Here is a 20748-nt window from a genome sequence, read left to right as displayed (position 1 = left end):
TTTTTCAGATGCTCATATCGGATGCACGCCAAAAATGAAATTACCGCAATAGCCACACGGTAACCAGGCAGTTACTCCATTTTGATGCGCGTTTGGCGCACATAGACGCTTGCGCAGCTTAGTAAAAGGGCCCCAGAGTTAATTTAGGTTTACTATGACAAAGAGTATGAAGTCTTATGCAATCATGACGTTTTTGGTTTCTTATTCTTAATTATTTTCCGAATGCTTCTATAATTGTTATTTAAAATTAAACATGTTGAATATGTTATGTAGATCAATGAAAGAAAATCAATTTTAGATAGCAGAAAGTGAGAAATATACTGAGGGTGTGAAGACCATTACAAGGAGCTATACATAGGAAAATTGGCTCCTCTCTTCATATTCATTTTCTTAGAATATTATATGTCTTCCAAACTTAGCAGTTGGTTGCAGTATCCCTTAGCTGCAGATGCCAGCATCCCACACATTTGCAAAAACTGAACATGTGCAGGGTGCTGACATTAGAGTTTTAGGGACGCTGCTGCCGACCGCCAAGCTTGGCTAAAGAGACTCCTGTCTGCCTTTGGAGCAGGTCTTCAGCTGGGGGGGCTTGGAGATACCTGCCAGCTAAGGTATTTATATTTTAAATAGAGGGGCTTGAGGGGATGGAGAGTACAGGGAGGGACAGCAAGAGAAAATTTCATGGCATCCCACTTTGGGATAAGGCCTATCCAAAACTGATTGTATGGTTACGCCACTGGAATACTGGTCTTCATACTTTTTGTGTTTGTATGTGTGTTAATCAATACCGCCTGCTTATAAAGCAACTTTTTTGCATGTCCTTATAGAACTATAGTGCATTGCCCATCAAATGACATTTTAGTGTGCACATACATTTTTTTTTACAAGTGCATGTTAAAAAGTATTTGGGGGTTTTAGTACATAGGTTTATTGACGAGCTGTATGGCCTTTGACAAGACATTGCTTCAGGTTACCCAGGTACTATTATGAGTAGTAAGAAGCAGTGTTTTTCCACTCGCAACTTGACAACTGTTATACTGACCAAGCTTAGAACTTGCATTCAGACTTTCCAGCATATTTTTATAATATTCATTTGTATAGCATATTGACAATATACTTAGACGAAAGTAATATTCAAATCTAAATTATGGGGCCATTTTACTAAGCAGCACTAAAAAGTGGTCTGCATTAGCCCCAGCACAGGTCTTTCCCACTCGCTAACACACTTTAGTACTGCCGGTAAATGCCTGATTTTTCCTTTTTGCAATAATGATCACATGCTAATTTTCCCATTAACGCGTGGCCATTAGCACGTGAGCACTTACTGACACTTATCTTGTAGGCGGTAAGGTTCTTTCTTGCCCCGAAGAGGTACTCCCAATGTAGCTCCTCCTCATCACAGCTCCCTGGTTAGTGTGAATGCAGGTGGAAGGTGTTCGGGGGGGGGGGGGGAGGCTGGAAACAACTATGAATGGTGTGGGTGCAGTCGGATTGCTGTAAACTATGGATGGTGTAGGGGCGGTGGGGGGGCTAGAAACAACCATTGATGGTGGGGGTGGCTGGAAAAAACTATGCATGGTGTGTGAGTGCGGGAGAGAGGGGCTGTATAAAACATGGATGTTATAGGTGCTGGGAAAGGGACTTGGAAAAGTATGGATGGTATATGTGTACAGGGAAGGGGAATTTAATATTGTTTAAATTATGACAAACTTGGAGAATTTTGCAGAATTTGCAAATTTTGTGCCCAGAAATTTTAATTTTTTGCGCAGAATTTTGGAGTTTTTGGCACAGAATTATGGTAGGGGTAATATGGGAGGCAATTCCATAACTGGGTATCAGGGGTCCTTTTACTAAGGTGTGCTGAAAATGGCCTGCAGTAGTATAGACGCGTGTTTTGGGCGCGAGCAGAATTATTTTTCAGTGCACCTACAAAAAATCCCCTTTTTTGCCAAAAACGGCTGTGCGGCAAAATCAAAATTGCCGCGCGTCCATTTTGGGTCTGAGACTTTACCATCAGCCATTGACCTAGTGATAAAGAATCCAGGCGATAATGATTTACACATGTCAAATGCCACTTGGCGCGTGTCCATTATGCACTTCCAAAAATAAAAAATAATTTTCATATGTGTGTATTGGATACACGTCAAAAATGAAATTACTGCAAGAGCCACGTTGTAGTTGGGCGGAAACTCCATTTTGGCACGCGTTGGGCTTACGTAGACACTTATGCGGCTTAGTAAAAGGGCCCCTCAAAGTCTAGCACCGAAAGTAAACAAGTAGTGAGCCTGTTCTATAAGGGAAAGTATGCATGTACTTTTGTTATTGATTACTAGCCTGAACTGGCAAGAATGTACCTACATTTAGGAGGAGAGTTATCAATGAGAGCTACCATTAAGATGGGTTATTTTAGCACCAGATCTCATTGCATTAACCTAAGTCACCAAATGTGCCCGCAAATTTGGGTGTGTGTCAAATTTGTGGGCACAATTTAATTAAATAACAAGGTAACTAGCACCAATAATTGGCTTTTTACTGGCAATAATTAATTTAATTGAACTTTATGTGCATAAATTTAGGCACAGATCTTCACCTAAATTTTACACGCAATCTGGGGTGTTCCTGAAATTAATACACATTGTTTTAGAATAATGAGGATACATGCCTAATGTAGGTGCGTACATTTGCACCACATTTCAGTTGGTACAAATGACTGTGCCTAAAGTTAGGTGCAACTCCTGGGCATAAGCTCTATTCTGTAAACTGTGCCTCATTTAAGCATGGCTTGTAGAATAGCGCTTTTTTCAGCACCAGTTTTTTTTACGTCATATATAGAATCAAGCCCTAAATGGGACCCTGTGCTAATAGAACATGGCTTAGAACATGACTTAGTTCGTATTTTTAACTCCCCCCACCCCCAGGCACTAGTAGTTACTCCAGGTCTATGGCAGATGTAAGTGTTAAATGCAAGATATATGCATGGAGTTTACACTATTCTATAAGTAATATGCATAAATGATGGTCCCCTCCCCTGTGAATTCCCACCTCAGAATTACACTTTCATTCTCAGCTATTGTAATTATACAATGGGGCTCATTTTTGATAGAGAAAAATGTCCAAAAAGTGTCATAAAGCAGCATGTGGACGTTTTTCTTCTCAAAACATCCAAATTGGTATTTTCGAAACCTATTTTGCAGACGTTTACCTATGCAGTTCATCTGCAGTGCATCCAAATAAAAAGGGGGCGTTTCGAAGGTGGGATTAGGGCATGCCATAATTTACAGCCATAATGGAACAAAACAAAAACGTCCAGGACTGAAACTAAAATGTTTTGGTCTAGACCTGTTTTCAGAACGAATAAGTCAAAAAAGGTGCCCTAAATGACCAGATGACCACTAGAGAGAATCAGGGGTAACCCCCCAGTATCCCCCCCAAGTGATCACTGACCCCTTCCCACCTCTCAAGAATGTGAATAAAAATATGACTTATGAGCTTCAGATAGTAAAGTCATGATAATTAGAGCTGCATGCAACTCCTTGGAGTAGTGTAGTGGTCGGTACAGTGCACTATAGAGTGGGGGACCCAGGTCCCTGTCTTCCTGTACCTGTCACACTTGTGGTGGAAACTGTGACCCCTCCCAAAGTCACCAAAACCCTACTGTACCTACATATAGGTGCACCCTTCACCCATAAGGGCCATTGTAGTGGGAGACTGTGTTTTGGATGGGTTTTGGAGAGCTCAAGGGACAAGATAAGGCATAGGCGCCCCGTATAAGAGGCTTGGGGAGGCGAAGCAAACATGACCTGAACAAGAGGATCGATCGGGAGGGAGAGAGACACTGAAACCGCAGGGGGTTAGAAAAGGGGAGAAACACTGAAACCTTGGGGAGGTAAGAAAAGGGGAGAAATGCTGAAACCATGAGGGGGGTAAGAAAAGGGGCGAAACACTGGAACCGAAGGAGGGATGATAACAAAAGGAGAGAATTGCTTGACTTGCAGGTGACAGGAAGGGAGAACTAGAGGGAGGGACAGAGACAGGAAGAGGTGCTGGAGGGCAAGGTATAGATACTGGACCAGCTTGGAGTAGGGAGGGGAAAGTCAGAGACTGGTTGACTGGCTGACTGACAAGGGGAAGAAAGGAGAAAATATACTGGATAGAAGAGATCCTCAAGACCTAGGAGGGAGACATACTGAACTGTGGGGGAAGGGAGTGGGATGAAAGAGGGAGACATCCTGGTCCGAGGATGGGGGGGTGTGGGAAGAAGGGAAGAGAGAGGAGAGAGAACAGATGCTAGGTATGGAGGGAAAGGGATACGGACACAGAGGGGCAACACTGACAAAGACATAGAGTGGAAACTGCTGAATATAAGAGCTGAATCCGGACACTTTGAGGGCAGATGCTGAAAGCAGAGGAAGGACAGGGACAGGGCCACAGTGGGGAGATGGTGGACAGGACGCAGGAGGATGGTGGATATGGAGACCGTAGAAATTTCAAATGGATAGGATACATTGCAAAGACGGAAAAAAACCCAGAAAAGCATAAAACAGACACTGGGATCAAAGCGAATAGAAAAAAAGAAAATGGTCAGACAACAGAGGTAGAAATTTATTAATTGGAATATGTCAGCTTTTGGAAATGGACATCTGTGATATTTGCATTTCTGTTTCAATTTCTCTAGCATTTTTTTTCACTAGGTAGTGCATTGGTGTTTTAAGGCCCAGTGTAATATTTACAGTGCTGCTTTTTCATGCATAAGGTTGTAGCTTTTCCTGTCCTGGGAGTTAGTGCAGTTATATTTTGGTAAGGTTTTGAGTGTATTTTTGCCTGTTTGTGTATAGTGTTTTGCAGTGGAGGGATTGAGCTATTTTAATCCTCATAATGCTTGAAATACGATTTTGAATTGTGGTGGAAAGATAAAAGTAAAAAGAAAAACAAAGACATGAAAAAATGAATATTGCACAGTGAAATTGCACATTAATTTAAGTAACAGTGTTAGTAAAATTTCACCACAGGGGTTTTTGCACCAATGACTGAGTAACCGCTAAAGATGTGTTCAGTAGCCTCAAAGTGGACATTAGAACATCTTGTGACATCTGAGGTCACAGTAGTGAAAAGTGGACCTGTGTGGTTCTCTATATGTTGCAGTTTCACACTATTTGGGTTGAGAAGACTTTTTGTTTTGCCATTTTTTGTTAATTAAGTGGCCTTACTGAGGTGACACTAAAAACATCAGAAAGGGTTTTAGAGACTAAATTATAAGACACTGCATATTTTCAAAGCACTTTGGGAGGCTAAGTTCCATAGGTTTCTATGGAACTTTGGGAGGCTAAGTGCTTTGAAAATAAGCCTCATAGCCTCTTGAGGGATCTTTAAATACAATTGAATTATTTCCATAGGCATGTTGGCTGAGGGCAAGTGGAGAGAAGAGAGGCAGACTAGCTGCAGGCCTCAATGGAGGCGTAGGCATCACACTTTTTTCAACCTGCTTTAATTCAATTGCCTAAGAGACTTATATATTGTATGTCTATTGAAGGTTACACTGTTTAATTTTCTTGTCACTTTACTTTTTAGCATTTGATATATATTTAGAGACACAGTCCCCATGCCTGGCCACGCCCACTTTAGCCTCCCCAAACATCTGAGCCACTGACTGCCTATGAAATAAGGGACAAGATGTGCACCTGGGAGCATTTTCATGAAGTGCCCCATTGCTCTCCTGGGATGTCTGGGGACTAGTCTTCTAAAAATGCTGGCTCCTCCTATATCCCAATGGCATGAATCTTTACGTTTTGCACTTATTTGTTTTTTTGTTGTTGGGTTTTTTTTTTCAAAAATGGATCCAAAAACAAAACATCCAAAGCACAAAACCTTGTTTGAAACAGATAAGACTTTTTTTTTTAATGACCTATTCAGATTTTGAAAGTTTTGTGCAAAACGTCCACAGTCGAACTTAGACGACATATCAAAAATGCCTCAAAATCACATAAGTTCACAACTGCCATTTACACATGTAAATTGATACTTACCAAATGAATGCCAAAATTCTATAAACTTAAGTGCCCAAAAGGTGCTTTAATATAGACACCCTGTTATAGAATTAGGGGAACAATGGTAGTGGTAATTCATGGGTAGGGGACTTATCCATATAGTGATGCTTGCAATATGGATAAGTCCTTTTGAATATCAAGCCTTTTGTTTACATAAAAGTGCACAAAGCATGCAAGTTATTTGCGTGCAAAATGTTTACATAATGTACAATCCGCATTCAGTAAATCCAAATCCAGTATTTTACCTGGAGTTTTAATTTCTTGCAGCCTCTGCTAAAGGAAACTCTCTACAATATAACCTGTAGAAGCAAAACCCTGTGCAGCTCTCAAGTGGTACTTTGCCCTGAGTTTAAGGCAGTGATATTTTGTCCGGTCGCAGACCTTTGTGAACTTGCTTCTTTTCCTCATTGCAACTGCGATTGAAGATGGAGGCTGCCTCTGGGGTCTCACTTAGTACCTTTTTTTCTTTTCTTTTAAAAGCCCAACTGCAAAACGTTCTGTACTAGTTTTTTCAGAGAGGGCATGCTTGCAGAACTTTTTCATCTGTAGAATATTTCTTTTGCAGAAATTGCAATAAAGTTGCATTATACAAGAATTGTACAAGTAGTCTGATTTACAGGCATTTTGTAAATCTTTGGTCCTAATTTTGCCAGATGTTTACATTGGCCTCTGGCTCTGTTTACTTTTTTTCAAGTGCTTTATTCCCTCCTCAGTTCCAGAAGGAGAAATATAATATTAATCTATTGTTTCAGATCTGAGTGATCAGTTACTAGAAGTAGTCGGCTTGGAAGGCGCTATGGAGATGGGACAGATTTACACAGGACTTAAAAGTGCTGGAAGACGACTTGCACAATGCGCATCTGTTGTCATTAGGTATGGTGTTTACTTTCTGTTGGATAATTTTCAAATATGTATTTACATATTGTGTGCTAGTAATCCACTTCTTAATGGACTCTCCTGCCAGAGTTATGTGGCCTGCTCGTTAAGGCATGGACATTTGTAAGCATTAGACATAAATGGAAGTGCACTGAAAACTGGAAATAGACAGTATTACTAATCTTCAGCGCATTTCCAATAATTTGCATTCTCTTTGATAATATTGATCAATGCCCCTGGGTTTTTTTTTGTTTGTTTGTTTTGGGGGGTTTTTTTTTGCAGTTTTTCAGCCAGGAAAGAATTGCAAATTTGACCTTTCCCTCAGAATTTCTTTTGACTTCTGAATTGCCAGAGGAGCAGGACTGGAATCTAGGGTTATGATGCCATGAACTAGCTTTTGATCTTGCACTTTCATCTGCTGAAAACCGAGGACGACCATCTCTAAAGTCAACCTAAATGTTAAGATTTGGGCATCCCCGACCGTATTATCGAAACGAAAGATGGACGCCCATCTTGTTTCGATAATACGGGTTTCCCCACCCCTTCCCAAGGACGTCCTGTGAGGACGCCCCGTTCGATTATGCCCCTAATTGGCTACTTACCAGCTTTCCATTTCCTACTCTTACTTCCTTAGTTCTCCCATACCCCACCCCCTTTCATTCTTTCCCCAGCCTTCCTGTTCCTTGTCTTTTTCCAACTTTCTAGTCCACCATTTCCATCCTCTGTACTCATCCTGTCCCCAGCCTTATCTATATTCTTTTTCTACTCATCCCCTTACCAACCCCAGTTCCTTCCCTGTCACTCATCACCTGTCTTCTACCAGTTCTTTTTTATGTCTTACTTCATTATCTAGGTTCCCATTTCCCTTTTTCACCTCACTCTTTTCTATTCCCTCTGACTTCCTTTCTTTGTCTCTCACTTTCTCCATTGCTTTCCACTCCCTTCCAAGCCATCTATATCCTTTAATCCCTCTCCCCTCCCCCCCATATTTCTACACTCAGTCACATATCTTTCACCTAGTTCCCATTAATCTGTTAATCTCTGCTCAGTTTTGTAGTCCCCAGTATATCCTATCTAATCCCCAAGTCTTTATTTACAATCTCACCCAAGCCATGAGCCCCCACTTATATTTCCAGTACCATCCAATTGTAGAGTGTTGTCTTCGTGTCTCCCACCCAATCCTAGAGTGTCTGCCTGAGTCTGATTCCCTGTTCTCTCACAGACCCTTGTCCATATTATCTATCCTTTTGCTTCTTTTTCCCGACCCCAGCTTCCATTGCTCCTACCATCCCCCCCCCCCCCCCCCAATTTCCTTGTCTCCTTTCCCAGCATCAACTCATCTATTTCATTCTCCAGTATTCATTTGCCCTGCCTTTCTTCATCCATCCATCTACCCCCCCTCTCTACCTTCCCCTACATATGCCCTTGGTTCTCACTTTCTCAGCCCCAGCATCAGCTTCAGCGACTTTCTTCTCCCAGCATCAGCATATTTGAAGCATAAACAGATTATTTTTAAAGAAAGCTTGTTAGACCACAGTAATCTCATTTTAATTTATATTCCTGTAAACTGAGAGAAATTGGCAAGGTTTGATAACCTGCACTTTATAAATAACAGATATTTAATATACATTTTATAACTTAATTCAAATACATGAGTTAGCTAACATGAAATCAGGTTATATTTTCTCAACAGATACAAAACAAAAGGACCTTTTTATTAAGCTGCATTAGGCGCTAACACAAGCCTATTACTGCTTAAAATGGCATACTGTGGGATGTACTCAGGCATCATGTGGTAACTGCCAAATCTGTGTGTGTTAGCCACGGGCTAACAAATCATTTTTTTTAAGGGGCATGTGAAAGGGAGGAGAGTGGGCATTCCCACGCTATGCAGTTAGAGCACTTACCATCTACAAAAAGGTTGGTGTTAAGTTCACACACGGTAATATTTCAAAATGGCCATGTGCTAATGGCAACATTAGCACATGGCTATTAATATAAAAATGTAGAAAAATGTCATTTTTTACAGCTGTGGTAAAAATGGCCTCAGCACATGGAGAAAACCTGCGTTAATGTGTGCTAAGGTCACTTTTTACCACAGCTTAGTAAAAGGACCCCAAAGTTAATCTAAATTGACAATTTTTGTAGTTTTCATTAACAGAATGTGATCAAAGTTAGTAAAATAGAAATCTGAATATTTCTGAATTGAATATTCCTGGTGTTGCTTATTTCATCTTCTGACATTATGCTAAAATTTCATCTACATTTTTAGCTGTAATAGAACATTCTTTTTGGAAAAAGTGAAACTCTTACCAGTGTAAGAGATTCCACAACGCAGCGGTTGACTAATTCAGTGCTTGTCAACCCTCTCCTTGAGGCACTTGCTTTATTTCCAATAAAAGCAGTATAGCAAATAAGAATAAATAATAACAATAAATGATAGTCATGTTTCAAGATTACCAGAATGAATATTGCCAACATAATTGTTATATATATTTGTGGCTACTGGTATGAAAATCAGGCTCATGCATATTCACTGTGGTAACCCTGAAAACTTCACTGGCTGGATGTCTCTTCAGGAGGATGTTGAAAATCACTGGACTAGGTTACTAGTAGAGCCATGAAGATTTGCTAAGTAAAGCAGAGTCACCATAAGCTCATCAGAGGAAGACAATCTTATTACTTTATGGTAATATAGGGATGCTCAGCCACAAAAATATTTGTTGGGTTTTTTTTCCAATTTTTTATTTAAATTCCAGAACCGATGTCGCCAAGAGTGCATACTCTTTGCAAAAGAGTGTGCACGTGTATTAAGGGCATACTTTTCTTAAAGAGTATGCTGATAATAGTGCCCACTTTTCTTAAAGACTGTGCACTGTGGTGCTTATTTTCAAAGCTCTATTCCTGTTTTAGATGTCTGAAAACTGGCATTTAGATGTTCGTATTGCATGGATGTCCATATCCCAGTTTTACAAAGGCAGCTGAAGTGGGATTCTCAGCCCAGTGCTCTAATCATTAAGCTGCCCCTCTTCTTTGCATGGATGATTGCAGTGTAGGATGGCTATCTGTGGAGCTCACCATCTGTGTGGAGTTTATGCACAGATGCCAATGTTGTCAAATGCTTAATACCCCATCTGATGTCTGATGAAATGAGAGCACAGTGTGGGTGAAGTGCACCATGGCTCGTCTGAGCTTTTTCCGTCTTGAGAAGCAGTTGAAACAATGCACCCCAAAGTTGCCATCAGGTGTAATACTACTGATGATGGTGGTTACTTGTGGACAGAATTCTGAGTCAAATTGAGGATCTACAGGCTCAAAAGAGTTTCTCAAAACTGGGGATGTGTTGCGTTTTACTATAGTGTCATCCTGTCAACCATGTTGTGTTGTTAATCAGGTGTGCTTCCAGAATGGATCTCATAGCATGAACTGCTAGGTTCTGGTTAGCAGGAACATAAGGCATTTGCTCTGTATGTATTGACTTCTTGATGAACTTAACTCTGTTATGCATATACACACAGAACCTTCTGGCCCAGCTCTACTTTAGTGATGACATAAAAATTGACTGTGTCTGGTTGGCTCCTCATGTCACTTCGAGCTCTCCATGTCACTTAACAAGCCTTGGAAAAGTGTGTTTAGACTGTGGTACTAATGTGGCCTTGCCAAGGATAAATCATAGTGAAACCACAAAACAGGGGTAATTGAGAGCATATAAACTAGAGGAAATGTAACAAAAAAACAAACACAGCAATAATTTGAAGAAACTCCAAGGGGGTCATTTTACAAAGCTGCAGTAAAATGTGGCTGTAGCACATCCTTACACGCAGTGCATTTTTTCTAGCAAAAAAAAGTGCTGGTACACAAATGCCAGGCCACCCTTCAGGGGTGGGGTGATCACTGAGGGACCCACCCCACAATAGCCAGGCCCCCTGCAACCAGTCACAGAATCTATGACAAAGCAGAATTGGTGTGTAGAGCCTGAGCTCTTTCATTAAAACTTGGGGTCCATGGGTCAATTTTAACAGACAGTGGAAAAGGTGCTGGTACTCAGTACCCCCAAGTACCCCCTCAAAAAAAGCTCTGCTTACACGGGTCTTTCCAGCATGCTAAGGCCATATTTACTGCAGCAGTAAAATGGCCGATTTTTTATTTTCGGAATTAATGGCCATTCACTAATGTTAAACTACTAATACAAAAAAACAGTTTGAAAGCAAGCAGTTTGTCTTGCAGTCCTGATAAAAATATTAATATTTAATCAAAATGGACCACAAACAGGGGCATTTTCGAAAGAGAAGGGCGCCCATCTTCCGACACAAATCGGGAGATGGACGTCCTTTCAGGGTCATCCAAATCGGCATAATCGAAAGCCGATTTTGGGCACCCTCAACTGCAGTCCTTCGTGGGGACGACCAAAGTTCATGGGGATGTGTCGGAGGCATAGCGAAGGCGGGACTGGGGCGTGCTTAAGAGATGGGCGTCCTCGGCCGATAATGGAAAAAAGAAGGGCATCCCTGACGAGCATTTGGTCGACGTTACTTGGTCCGGTTTTTTTCACGACCAAGCCTCAAAAAGGTGCCCAAATGACCACCTGAGGGAATCGGGGATGACTTCCCCTAACTCCCCCCCAGTGGTCACCAACCCCCTCCCACCTTAAAAAAAATTTATTTTTAAATTTTTTTGCCAGCCTGTATGCCAGCCTCAAATGTCATACCCAGCTCCATGACAGCAGTATGCAGGTCAGTGGAGCAGTTTTAGTGGGTGCAGTGCACTTCAGGCAGGCGGGCCCAGGCCCATCCCCCCCCCCAATCTGTTACACTTGTGGTGGTAAATGTGAGCCCTTCAAAACCCACCCAAAACCCACTGTACCCACATGTAAGTGCCCCCTTCACACTTTGGGCTGTGGTAGTGGAGTACAGTTGTGGGGAATAGGTTTTGGGGGGGGGGGTTTGGAGGGCTTAGCACACAAGGTAAGAGAGCTATGCACCTGGGAACAATTTGTGAAGTCCACTGCAGTGCCCCCTAGGGTTCCCGGTTGGTGCCCTGGCATGTGAGGGGGACCAGTGCACTACGAATGCTGGCTCCTGCCACGACCAAATGCCTTGGATTTGGTCGTTTTTGAGATGGGCATCCTCGGTTTACATTATTGCCGAAAACCAGGGATGACCATCTCTAAGGTCGACCTTATTGTTGAGATTTGGGCGTCCCTGACAGTATTATCGAAACGAAAGATGGACGCCCATCTTGTTTCGATAATAGCAGTTTCCCCGCCCCTTCACGGGGACGTCCTGTGGGGACGTCCTCAGGAAAACGTGGGCACCCCGTTCGATTATGCCAATCAAAGCCTCCTAGTGAGATAATTCTATACTCCCAATTGAATGCTTCGTGCTCCCAATTGAATGCTTCTCAACTATAATCAGAGGACTTAATGGGGCAGTTCGGCAAACTGAAGTGTAACAAATCTCCTGGACCGGATGGTATTCATCCTAGAGTACTGATAGAACTGAAAAATGAGCTTGCAGCACTACTGCTAGTGATATGCAATTTATCCTTAAAATCGAGCATGGTACCAGAAGATTGGAGGGTGGCCAATGTAATGCCCATTTTTAAAAAAGGTTCCAGGGGAGATCCGGGAAATTATAGACCGGTGAGTCTGACGTCGGTGCCTGGAAAAATGGTAGAGGCTATTATTAAAAACAAAATTACAGAGCACATCCAAGGACATGGATTACTGAGACCAAGTCAGCACGGCTTTTGTGTGGGGAAATCTTGCCTGACCAATTTACTTCAATTCTTTGAAGGAGTAAACAAACATGTGGACAAAGTGAGCCGGTTGATATTGTGTATCTGGATTTTCAAAAGGCGTTTGACAAGGTACCTCATGAAAGACTACAGAGGAAATTGGAGGGTCATGGGAAATGAGGAAAAGTCCTATTGGGGATTAAAAACTGGTTGAAGGATAGGAAACAGAGAGTGGGGTTAAATGGGCAGTATTCACAATTGAGAAGGGTAGTTAGTGGGGTTCCTCAGGGGTCTGTGCTAGGACCGTTGCTTTTTAATATATTTATAAATGATTTAGAGATGGGAGTAACTAGCGATGTAATTTAAATTTGCTGATGACACAAAGTTATTCAAAGTAGTTAACTCGCTACAGGATTGTGAAAAATTACAGAAGGACCTTTGAGACTGGGCGGCTAAATGGCAGATGACGTTTAATGTGAGCAAGTGCAAGGTGATGCATGTGGGAAAAAAGAACCCGAATTATAGCTACGTCATGCAAGGTTCCACGTTAGGAGTTACGGACCAAGAAAGGGATCTGGGTGTCGTCGTCGATAATACACTGAAACCTTCTGCTCAGTGTGCTGCTGCGGCTCGGAAGGCAAATAGAATGTTGGGTATTATTAGGAAAGGTATGGAAAACAGGTGTGAGGATGTTATAATGCTGTTATATCGCTCCTTGGTGTGACCGCACCTTGAGTATTGTGTTCAATTCTGGTCGCCGCATCTCAAGAAAGATATAGTGGAATTGGAAAAGGTGCAGCGAAGGGCGACTAAAATGATAATTGGGATGGGACGACTTCCCTATGAAGAAAGACTAAGGAGGCTAGGGCTTTTCAGTTTGGAGAAGAGACGGCTGGGGGGAGACATGATAGAGGTATATAAAATAATGAGTGGAGTAGAACAGGTGGATGTGAAGCATCTGTTCACGCTTTCCAAAAATACTAGGACTAGGGAGCATGCGATGAAACTACAGTGTAGTAAATTTAAAACAAATCGGAGAAAACTTTTCTTCACCCAACGCGTAATTAAACTCTGGAATTCGTTGCTGGAGAATGTGGTGAAGGCGGTTAGCTTGGCAGAATTTAAAAGGGGGTTAGACAGTTTCCTAAAGGACAAGTCCATAAACCGCTAGTAAATGGACTTGGGAAAAATCCACAATTCTGGGAATAACATGTATAGAATGTTTGTACGTTTGGGAAGCTTGCCAGGTGCCCTTGGCCTGGATTGGCCACTGTCGTGGACAGGATGCTGGGCTCGATGGACCTTTGGTCTTTTCCAAGTGTTGCAGTACTTATGTACATTTTTCTATGACTGGTTCTTGTGTGAATAAAAAGGGTAAAAAATGAAACCAATGTAAAAAACACTCTCCAATAGAGAGAAAAAACATTAAAAAAAAACCTTTTAAATGACTAAATACAGTGACTGCAAGGAAAAGTGCTCAAAAAATGAAAAAGGAAAAAACTACAATCTATTACCTATAAGCTACAATACAACAATGTGAGCAGATATGCGAGTCCTTAATCCCCCCCCCCCCCCCCCCCCCGAGTGGTGCACCACACAAGGTTATCTGTGAGACAACATTTGACTCTTCTCTTATTCTGTCTTCACTGTGTTGTAGTGCGATTTCCCTCCACTCTCTTCAATTACTGCTCCTTCATTCGCTGTCCAACAGCGGTATTATTTTCTATTTTATTTTATTTATTTATTTATTTATTTATTTATTTATTTATTTATTTATTTATTAGGATTTATTTACCGCCTTTTTGAAGGAGTTCACACAAGGCGGTATACAATAAGAATAGATCAAACATGAGCAATAGGCAATTACAGCAGTAAAAATATTTGAAAACAATACAAAGTATGACATGCAGGCTTATTTTCGAAAGAGAAAGGCGCCCATCTTTCGACACAAATCGCAAGATGGGCATCCTTCTCACAGGGTCGCCCAAATCGGCATAATCGAAAGCCGATTTTGGGCATCCTGAACTGCTTTCCGTCGCGAGGACGACCAAAGTTCCCGGGGGCGTGTTGAAAGCATAGCGAAGGCGGGACTGGGGCATGCTTAACACATGGGCGTCCTTGGCCGATAATGGAAAAAGAAGGGCGTCCCTGACAAGCACTTGGTTGACTTTACTTAGTTCGGTTTTTTATGCAACCAAGCCACAAAAAGTTGCTTGAACTGACCAGATGACCACCGGAGGGTATTGGGGATGACCTCCCCTTACTCCCCCAGTGGTCACTAACCCCCTCCCACCCTAAAAAAAACTTTAAAAATAATTTTTGCCAGCTTCTATGCCAGCCTCAAATGTCATATCCAGCTCCCTAACAGCAATATGCAGGTCCCTAGAGCAGTTTTAGTGGGTGCAGTGCACTTCAGGCAGGCGGACCCAGCCCCATCCCCCCTACCTGTTACGTTGTGGAGGAAACAGCGAGCCCTCCAAAACCCACCACAAACCCACTGTACCCACATCAGGTGCCCCCCTTCACCCGTAAGGGCTATAGTAGTAGTGTACAATTGAGAGTAGTGGGTTTGGAGGGGGTTTGGGGGCTCAGAACACAAGGTAAGGGAGCTATGTACCTGGGAGCAATTTATGAAGTTCACTGCAGTGCCCCCTAGGGTGCCCGGTTGGTGTCCTGTCATGTCAGGGGAACCAGTGCACTACAAATGCTGGCTCCTCCCATGATCAAATGGCTTGCATTTAGTCGTATCTGAGATGGACGTCCTTGGTTTCAATTATCGCTGAAAATCAGAAACGACCAAGTCTAGGGACAACCAAATCTAGGAATGACCAAATTTAAGGATTTGGATGTCCCTGACTGTATTATCGAAACAAAAGACGGACGTCCATCTTGTTTTGAAAATATGGGTTTTCCCGCCCCTGGATCGGGACGTTCTGCAAGGACGTCCAAATCCAAATGAGGACGTCCCTTTCGATTATTCCCCTCTATGGGATCCTTTTACTAATGTGCACTAATGGATTTAGCTTGCACTAAATGCCATGCAGCCTGTTGTATTCCTATGGGCTACATGTCACTTACCCACTGTTTACTAAGCCGTGCTATTGGCTTGTGGTGTGCTAATGCCGACAGAGCCCATTCAATAACACGCAGATGCGGCCTTTAACAGGGGGGTTAATTTGTTAGCACACACTAATTCCATTAGCGCACCTTAGTAAAAGAACCCCTACGTTTTAAACTTTGTGTTTGACCACTTGTCTAACCATCATTTCATATAGATTTGTTTATGTGTTTTAATGATATCTCATATGTTACTATGTGGGGCATTTTCGATATGACGCCTAATCCAGCTTTGGGCGTTTTGCTGAAAATGTCCAAAAATCAAATAGTGAAAATGACCATTTCCTAGATGTTGTTGTGCTTAGTATGTCTATCTTTTTGGACAATTAAAAAAAAAAGTCCAAATGATAAACGCACAAAATCAAGCCATTGGGACATAGAATGAGCCAATTTTCCAAGTACAGTGGACGTCATATAGAAGATTCCAGGTACACATCTCACCATTACCCCCTTATATTGTATGGTGAACCCTTCAAAACCTACTGTACACAACTATACACCACTACAATAGTCCTTATGGCTGCAGGTGTTACCTATATGTGGGTACAGTAGGTTTGGAAGGGACTGACACTTTACACCACAAGTGTAATAGTTAGAGTGGATTATGGGTCTGAGTCACCTTTTCTACAGTGCACTGCACCGACCACTAGGCTATTCCAGGAACCTGCTTGCTGCTCTAATAGGACTGGCCATAAAATCTGAAGCTGTCATAGAGGCTGGTAAGTACTGTTTCATTTACATCTTTGCGGGGTGGGAGGGGATCAGTGACCACTGAAGGAATAAGTGGGTGTCATTCCTTTATTCCTGCATGGTCATCTGGAGGGGCATAATCGAACGCGAACGCCCATTTGTAAAAACGTCCATCTCTGAGAACGGGTCCGTGAAGGGGCGGGCCGAACTGTATTTTCGAAAAAAATGGACGTCCATCTTTTTTTTCGAAAATACATTGGATTAGGGCGTTTTTTGAGCTGGGCGTTTTAGTTTTTTAGCGATAATCGAAACCGAAGCGTCCCAGCTCAAAAACGACCAAATCCAAGGCATTTGGTTGTGGGAGGGGCCAGCATTCATAGTGCACTGGTCCCCCTGAGATGCCTCTATGCCAGCCTCAAATATCATACCTAGCTCCATGACAGTAGTATGCAGATCCCCAGAGCAATTTTACTTTAGTTGGTGCTGCGCGGGACCCATGCAGAGAGTAAAAATCGGAAGAAAAAAAAAACAAGCAAGCAAGTGCAGTCAGGGACTTCCAAATTAAAAGATAGTAAAAGGGGGAATTGAACCAGCAACCTTTTGATTACAAGCTCAGTGTTCTAGCCAGTGCACCACTGATTAGACGTCCTTCCCTTTCCATTAAGTCTCTCCAAGTTTCTGTCAGCCAATCACAGCTCATTTAGCTGACATCTGTGTCAGCTAAACAGCGGTGATTGGCTGACAGAAACTTAGAGGGACTTAATGGAAAGGGAAGGATGTCTAATCAGTGGTGCACTGGCTAGAGCACTGAGCTTGTAATCAGAAGGTTGCTGGTTCGATTCCCCCTTTTACTATCCTGGTAATTTAGACGTCCCTGACTGCACTTGCTTGTTTTTTTTTTTTTTCTTCCGATTTTTCCTTTCTGCATGGGTCCCGCACAGCACTAACTAAACTAAAATTACTTCGGGGACCTGCATACTGCTGTCATGGAGCTGGGGATGACATTTGAGGCTGGCTTACAAGTTGGAAAAAAAGTGTTTAACATTCGTTTTTTTTTTTGGTGGGAGGGGGTTAGTGACCACTGGGGGAGTCAGGGGAGGTCATCCCCGGTTCCCTCCGGTGGTCATCTGGTCATTTAGGGCACTTTTTTGGGACCTGTTCGTGAAAAAAACGGGTCCAACAAAAGTGACCTAAATTCTCTCTGAAAACGCCTTTCTTTTTTCCATTATCGGCCGAGCACGCACATCTCTGCTCAGCCAATAACCACGCCTCAGTCCCGCCTTCACCACGCCTCTGACACGCCCCCGTCAACTTTATGCGTTCCCGCGACGGAGTGCAGTTGGAAACGCACAAAATCGGCTTTCGATTATACCGATTTGGGCACCCACAAGAGAAAGACGTCCATCTCCCGATTTAGGTTGGAATTTGGGCGTTTTTCTCTTTCGAAAATAAGCCTCCTGGTCATTTAGGACACTTTTATGTGGCTTATTCGTTAATAAACCAGGTGTAAACCAATAACTGCAACTTATAGCCCTGGATGTTTTTGTTTTGTTCCATTATGGCAAAAAAAACATCCTAGTGTTAGTATCACCCAGATGCGGCCTTTAACAAACCCCTCCGGCCCGCCCCCTTGTAATTTGAATGCACTTCTGATGAACTTCATAGAAAAATGTCTAAAAATTGGTTTTGAAAATGCCAATTTGGATGTTTTTATGAGAAAAACATCCAAATGCAGACGTATGCCACTTTTTTTGACGTTTTTCTCTTTTGAAAATGAGTCCTTATGTATAGTACCTTGTTTTCACTTGATTTGGCAGTTGATAAATATGAGAAATAAATATTTTTTGTTCTAGGACCAGCAAGTCCTTGCCAATGCAGATTGATGGAGAACCATGGATGCAGACCCCCTGTACAGTAAGTATAAACTTAGCAAGAAATATAATTGAAGTTTGGTTTCAACCATAGTTATCATGTTCTAGATAAACTTACCACATTTGTCATTATTGTGATAGCAGCTCGCATCTGAGCATCAAATTTATGATTAAATTTGATGTTTGTACTTTCTGGTCTGTATGCCTATAAATAGGGTAACATTACTGGCAATCATTTTTTTTTCTGTCAAAATGAAGAGGCCAAAAGTTGGAATGGTGGAATATTGATTAATTTTAGGGCATTCAATAAGTTTAATAATACATGCCATGATACATATTATATCATTTAAATTTATTTATATTATGCTAAATGCATTTTATTCTTATTCCTAACAGTGTATGCAAAGTATGCATCAAAATTCTATCAACTGTTAGATTACATAAAATTATCTTAGAAAAGTAACATGTATCTTGATTATCCTTTTTATCTAATCCTGTTTTTCATTAATCATTTTAATTGTATCATATTTTTTCTATGCATGTAAGTTAGGGTTTTTTTTCATGATTCAGGGTGTACATTTTAATTACTGTCCAATTTGTTTTTTAAATATTTTAATAGTATATATGCATATTTTTTTGAATCTTAATGCATCTATTTATAATTTGTTTTTTTTATTTGTTTGCATAAATATATGTATGTGTCTATGTGTGTATATATACATATTTTTTTATTATTATTATTAATTTTTTTTTTACATTTCTGATTAGGACCCCTGACACAGGCATTGTGGTGAAACATGGACATGTGGGTCAATTAATAAAGGAGTTCTGTTTGGACCTGTGGTTAAGCCCCTGTTTTTGGCCACCTCCACTCTTTTGGGTTTCCCGAGAGAACACCAAAAAGTTACAAGATTCCGTGCTTTCTGCTCCCAGGGATAAGCAGTGGCCTTCCCCAGGTCTACCTTAATAATGGTATATAAACTTTACCTCCAGGAATTTTCCAAACCTTTTAAAACCCAGACACACTAGCTACTTTTACCTACATCCTCTAGCAACGAATTCAAGATTGTTACTATGCTTTGAGGGGCCCTTTTACAAAGCGGCGGTAAGCCCAACACGGGCTTACTGCACGCTAATCTATAGCTACTGGTGGCCCAAAACAGGTGCCGGTGGTAGTTCCAGCCCCAGCACGTGCCATTTCCCGTGCTGGGGAAAATAGGGCTGTAATTTTTAGCACAGCACTAACCCAGCGGTAATCGGGTGGTTTTTATGTTAAACTAGTAAAAAAAAGCCCCGTTTCTGATGCAAATGAAACGGGGGCTAGCAAGGTTTTCTTCAGAGTGTGCATGTGGGAGTGTGTGTCCCTGCCCTCTGCCCTCTCTCCCTCCCCCTCCCCCCTTGGAGTCCAGTCCTTCAGTGTTAAGTTTCCTGCTGTTCTGTGTTACAGAGAGAGTGAGGGCATCTCTCTCCCCTCCCCCTCTGAGTCCTTCACTGTTACAGAGAGAGGGATTTCGTGCTGTGCTATTTTCCTTCACTCATGGGGAAACCGGATATCTCTGGCGCTTCACACTTCCGGCTGGAGGCTTCAGAACGTTGGTCTTGCCTTTTATATATATAGATATTTTAGTCTTTAATATGAAATCTTTAATATAAAATTTTTCTTCCTCCAAATAAGACATTAGATGTGAAAATATGCAGGACATGGGTGGTGGCGTCCATGTCCTGCATATTTAAAAGATAAGTGTTGACATCTAGAGTCTTATTTAGAGGAAGAAAAAATTTTATATTACAGATTTCATATTAAAAGTTAACATAGGTGGACTGATGAGGAGGCAGGTAAACAAGAACAAGAATACTATGAAACAAGTCGCCTCTGAGGTCTGTAAAAAGTAAAAGAATAACATGCTAATGAGTGGAACATCATGCCATATGGAACTGTGATTGGATAAGACATATTGCACTGCTGGGTGTACCCCAGAATGCTATATAGAATAGCATGCAGCGAGATGCGCATGCAATTTTTAAGACTGCCAATTAACATCAATAATTTGTAGTTAGCACCCAATTTATTGATATTTCCAAGCTCATTAGTCAATTTATTTGCACATGGAAATTTGGACACAATATATAGAATCCAGGAGTATACTCAAAGTGTGTTCACATGATGGAGTGATACAGAGGCATTATGATTAGAGCTGCACATTAACCACATAAATAACCATCCTCTCCCAAGCCTTTAATGGAGAAAGCAACTATCTAGCTAGTGTTGCAACCCTACCTTGTTCTTCTGGCAGCGACAATAGTGGAAGGATCATCTGAGCAGCAACCATCTTGGGAAGATCATCTGAGGGGCAGCCATCTTGGAAGGATCATTTGAGGAGCAGCCATCTTAGGTAGCTCACTAGGAGGCAGTC

The 20748-nt window shown here is 41.8% G+C and overlaps 1 protein-coding gene across 1 annotated transcript in view; it reads left to right on the top strand.

The window, feature by feature from the left end:
- Positions 1–20748, top strand: part of DGKB (diacylglycerol kinase beta) — an 876561-nt gene that overhangs the window by 802823 nt on the left and 52990 nt on the right. Inside the window, exons 22-23 of the mRNA XM_030201293.1 lie at positions 6797–6917; positions 18317–18377. Of these exons, the coding sequence (XP_030057153.1) occupies positions 6797–6917; positions 18317–18377 (182 nt within the window). The remainder of the gene's footprint in view (positions 1–6796; positions 6918–18316; positions 18378–20748) is intronic.

This window comes from Microcaecilia unicolor, chromosome 1 (genome assembly GCF_901765095.1).
Source record: "Microcaecilia unicolor chromosome 1, aMicUni1.1, whole genome shotgun sequence".
Taxonomy (NCBI): domain Eukaryota; kingdom Metazoa; phylum Chordata; class Amphibia; order Gymnophiona; family Siphonopidae; genus Microcaecilia; species Microcaecilia unicolor.
The sequence above is the reverse complement of the archived record's forward strand: the minus strand, read 5'-3'. Positions and strand labels throughout refer to the sequence as shown.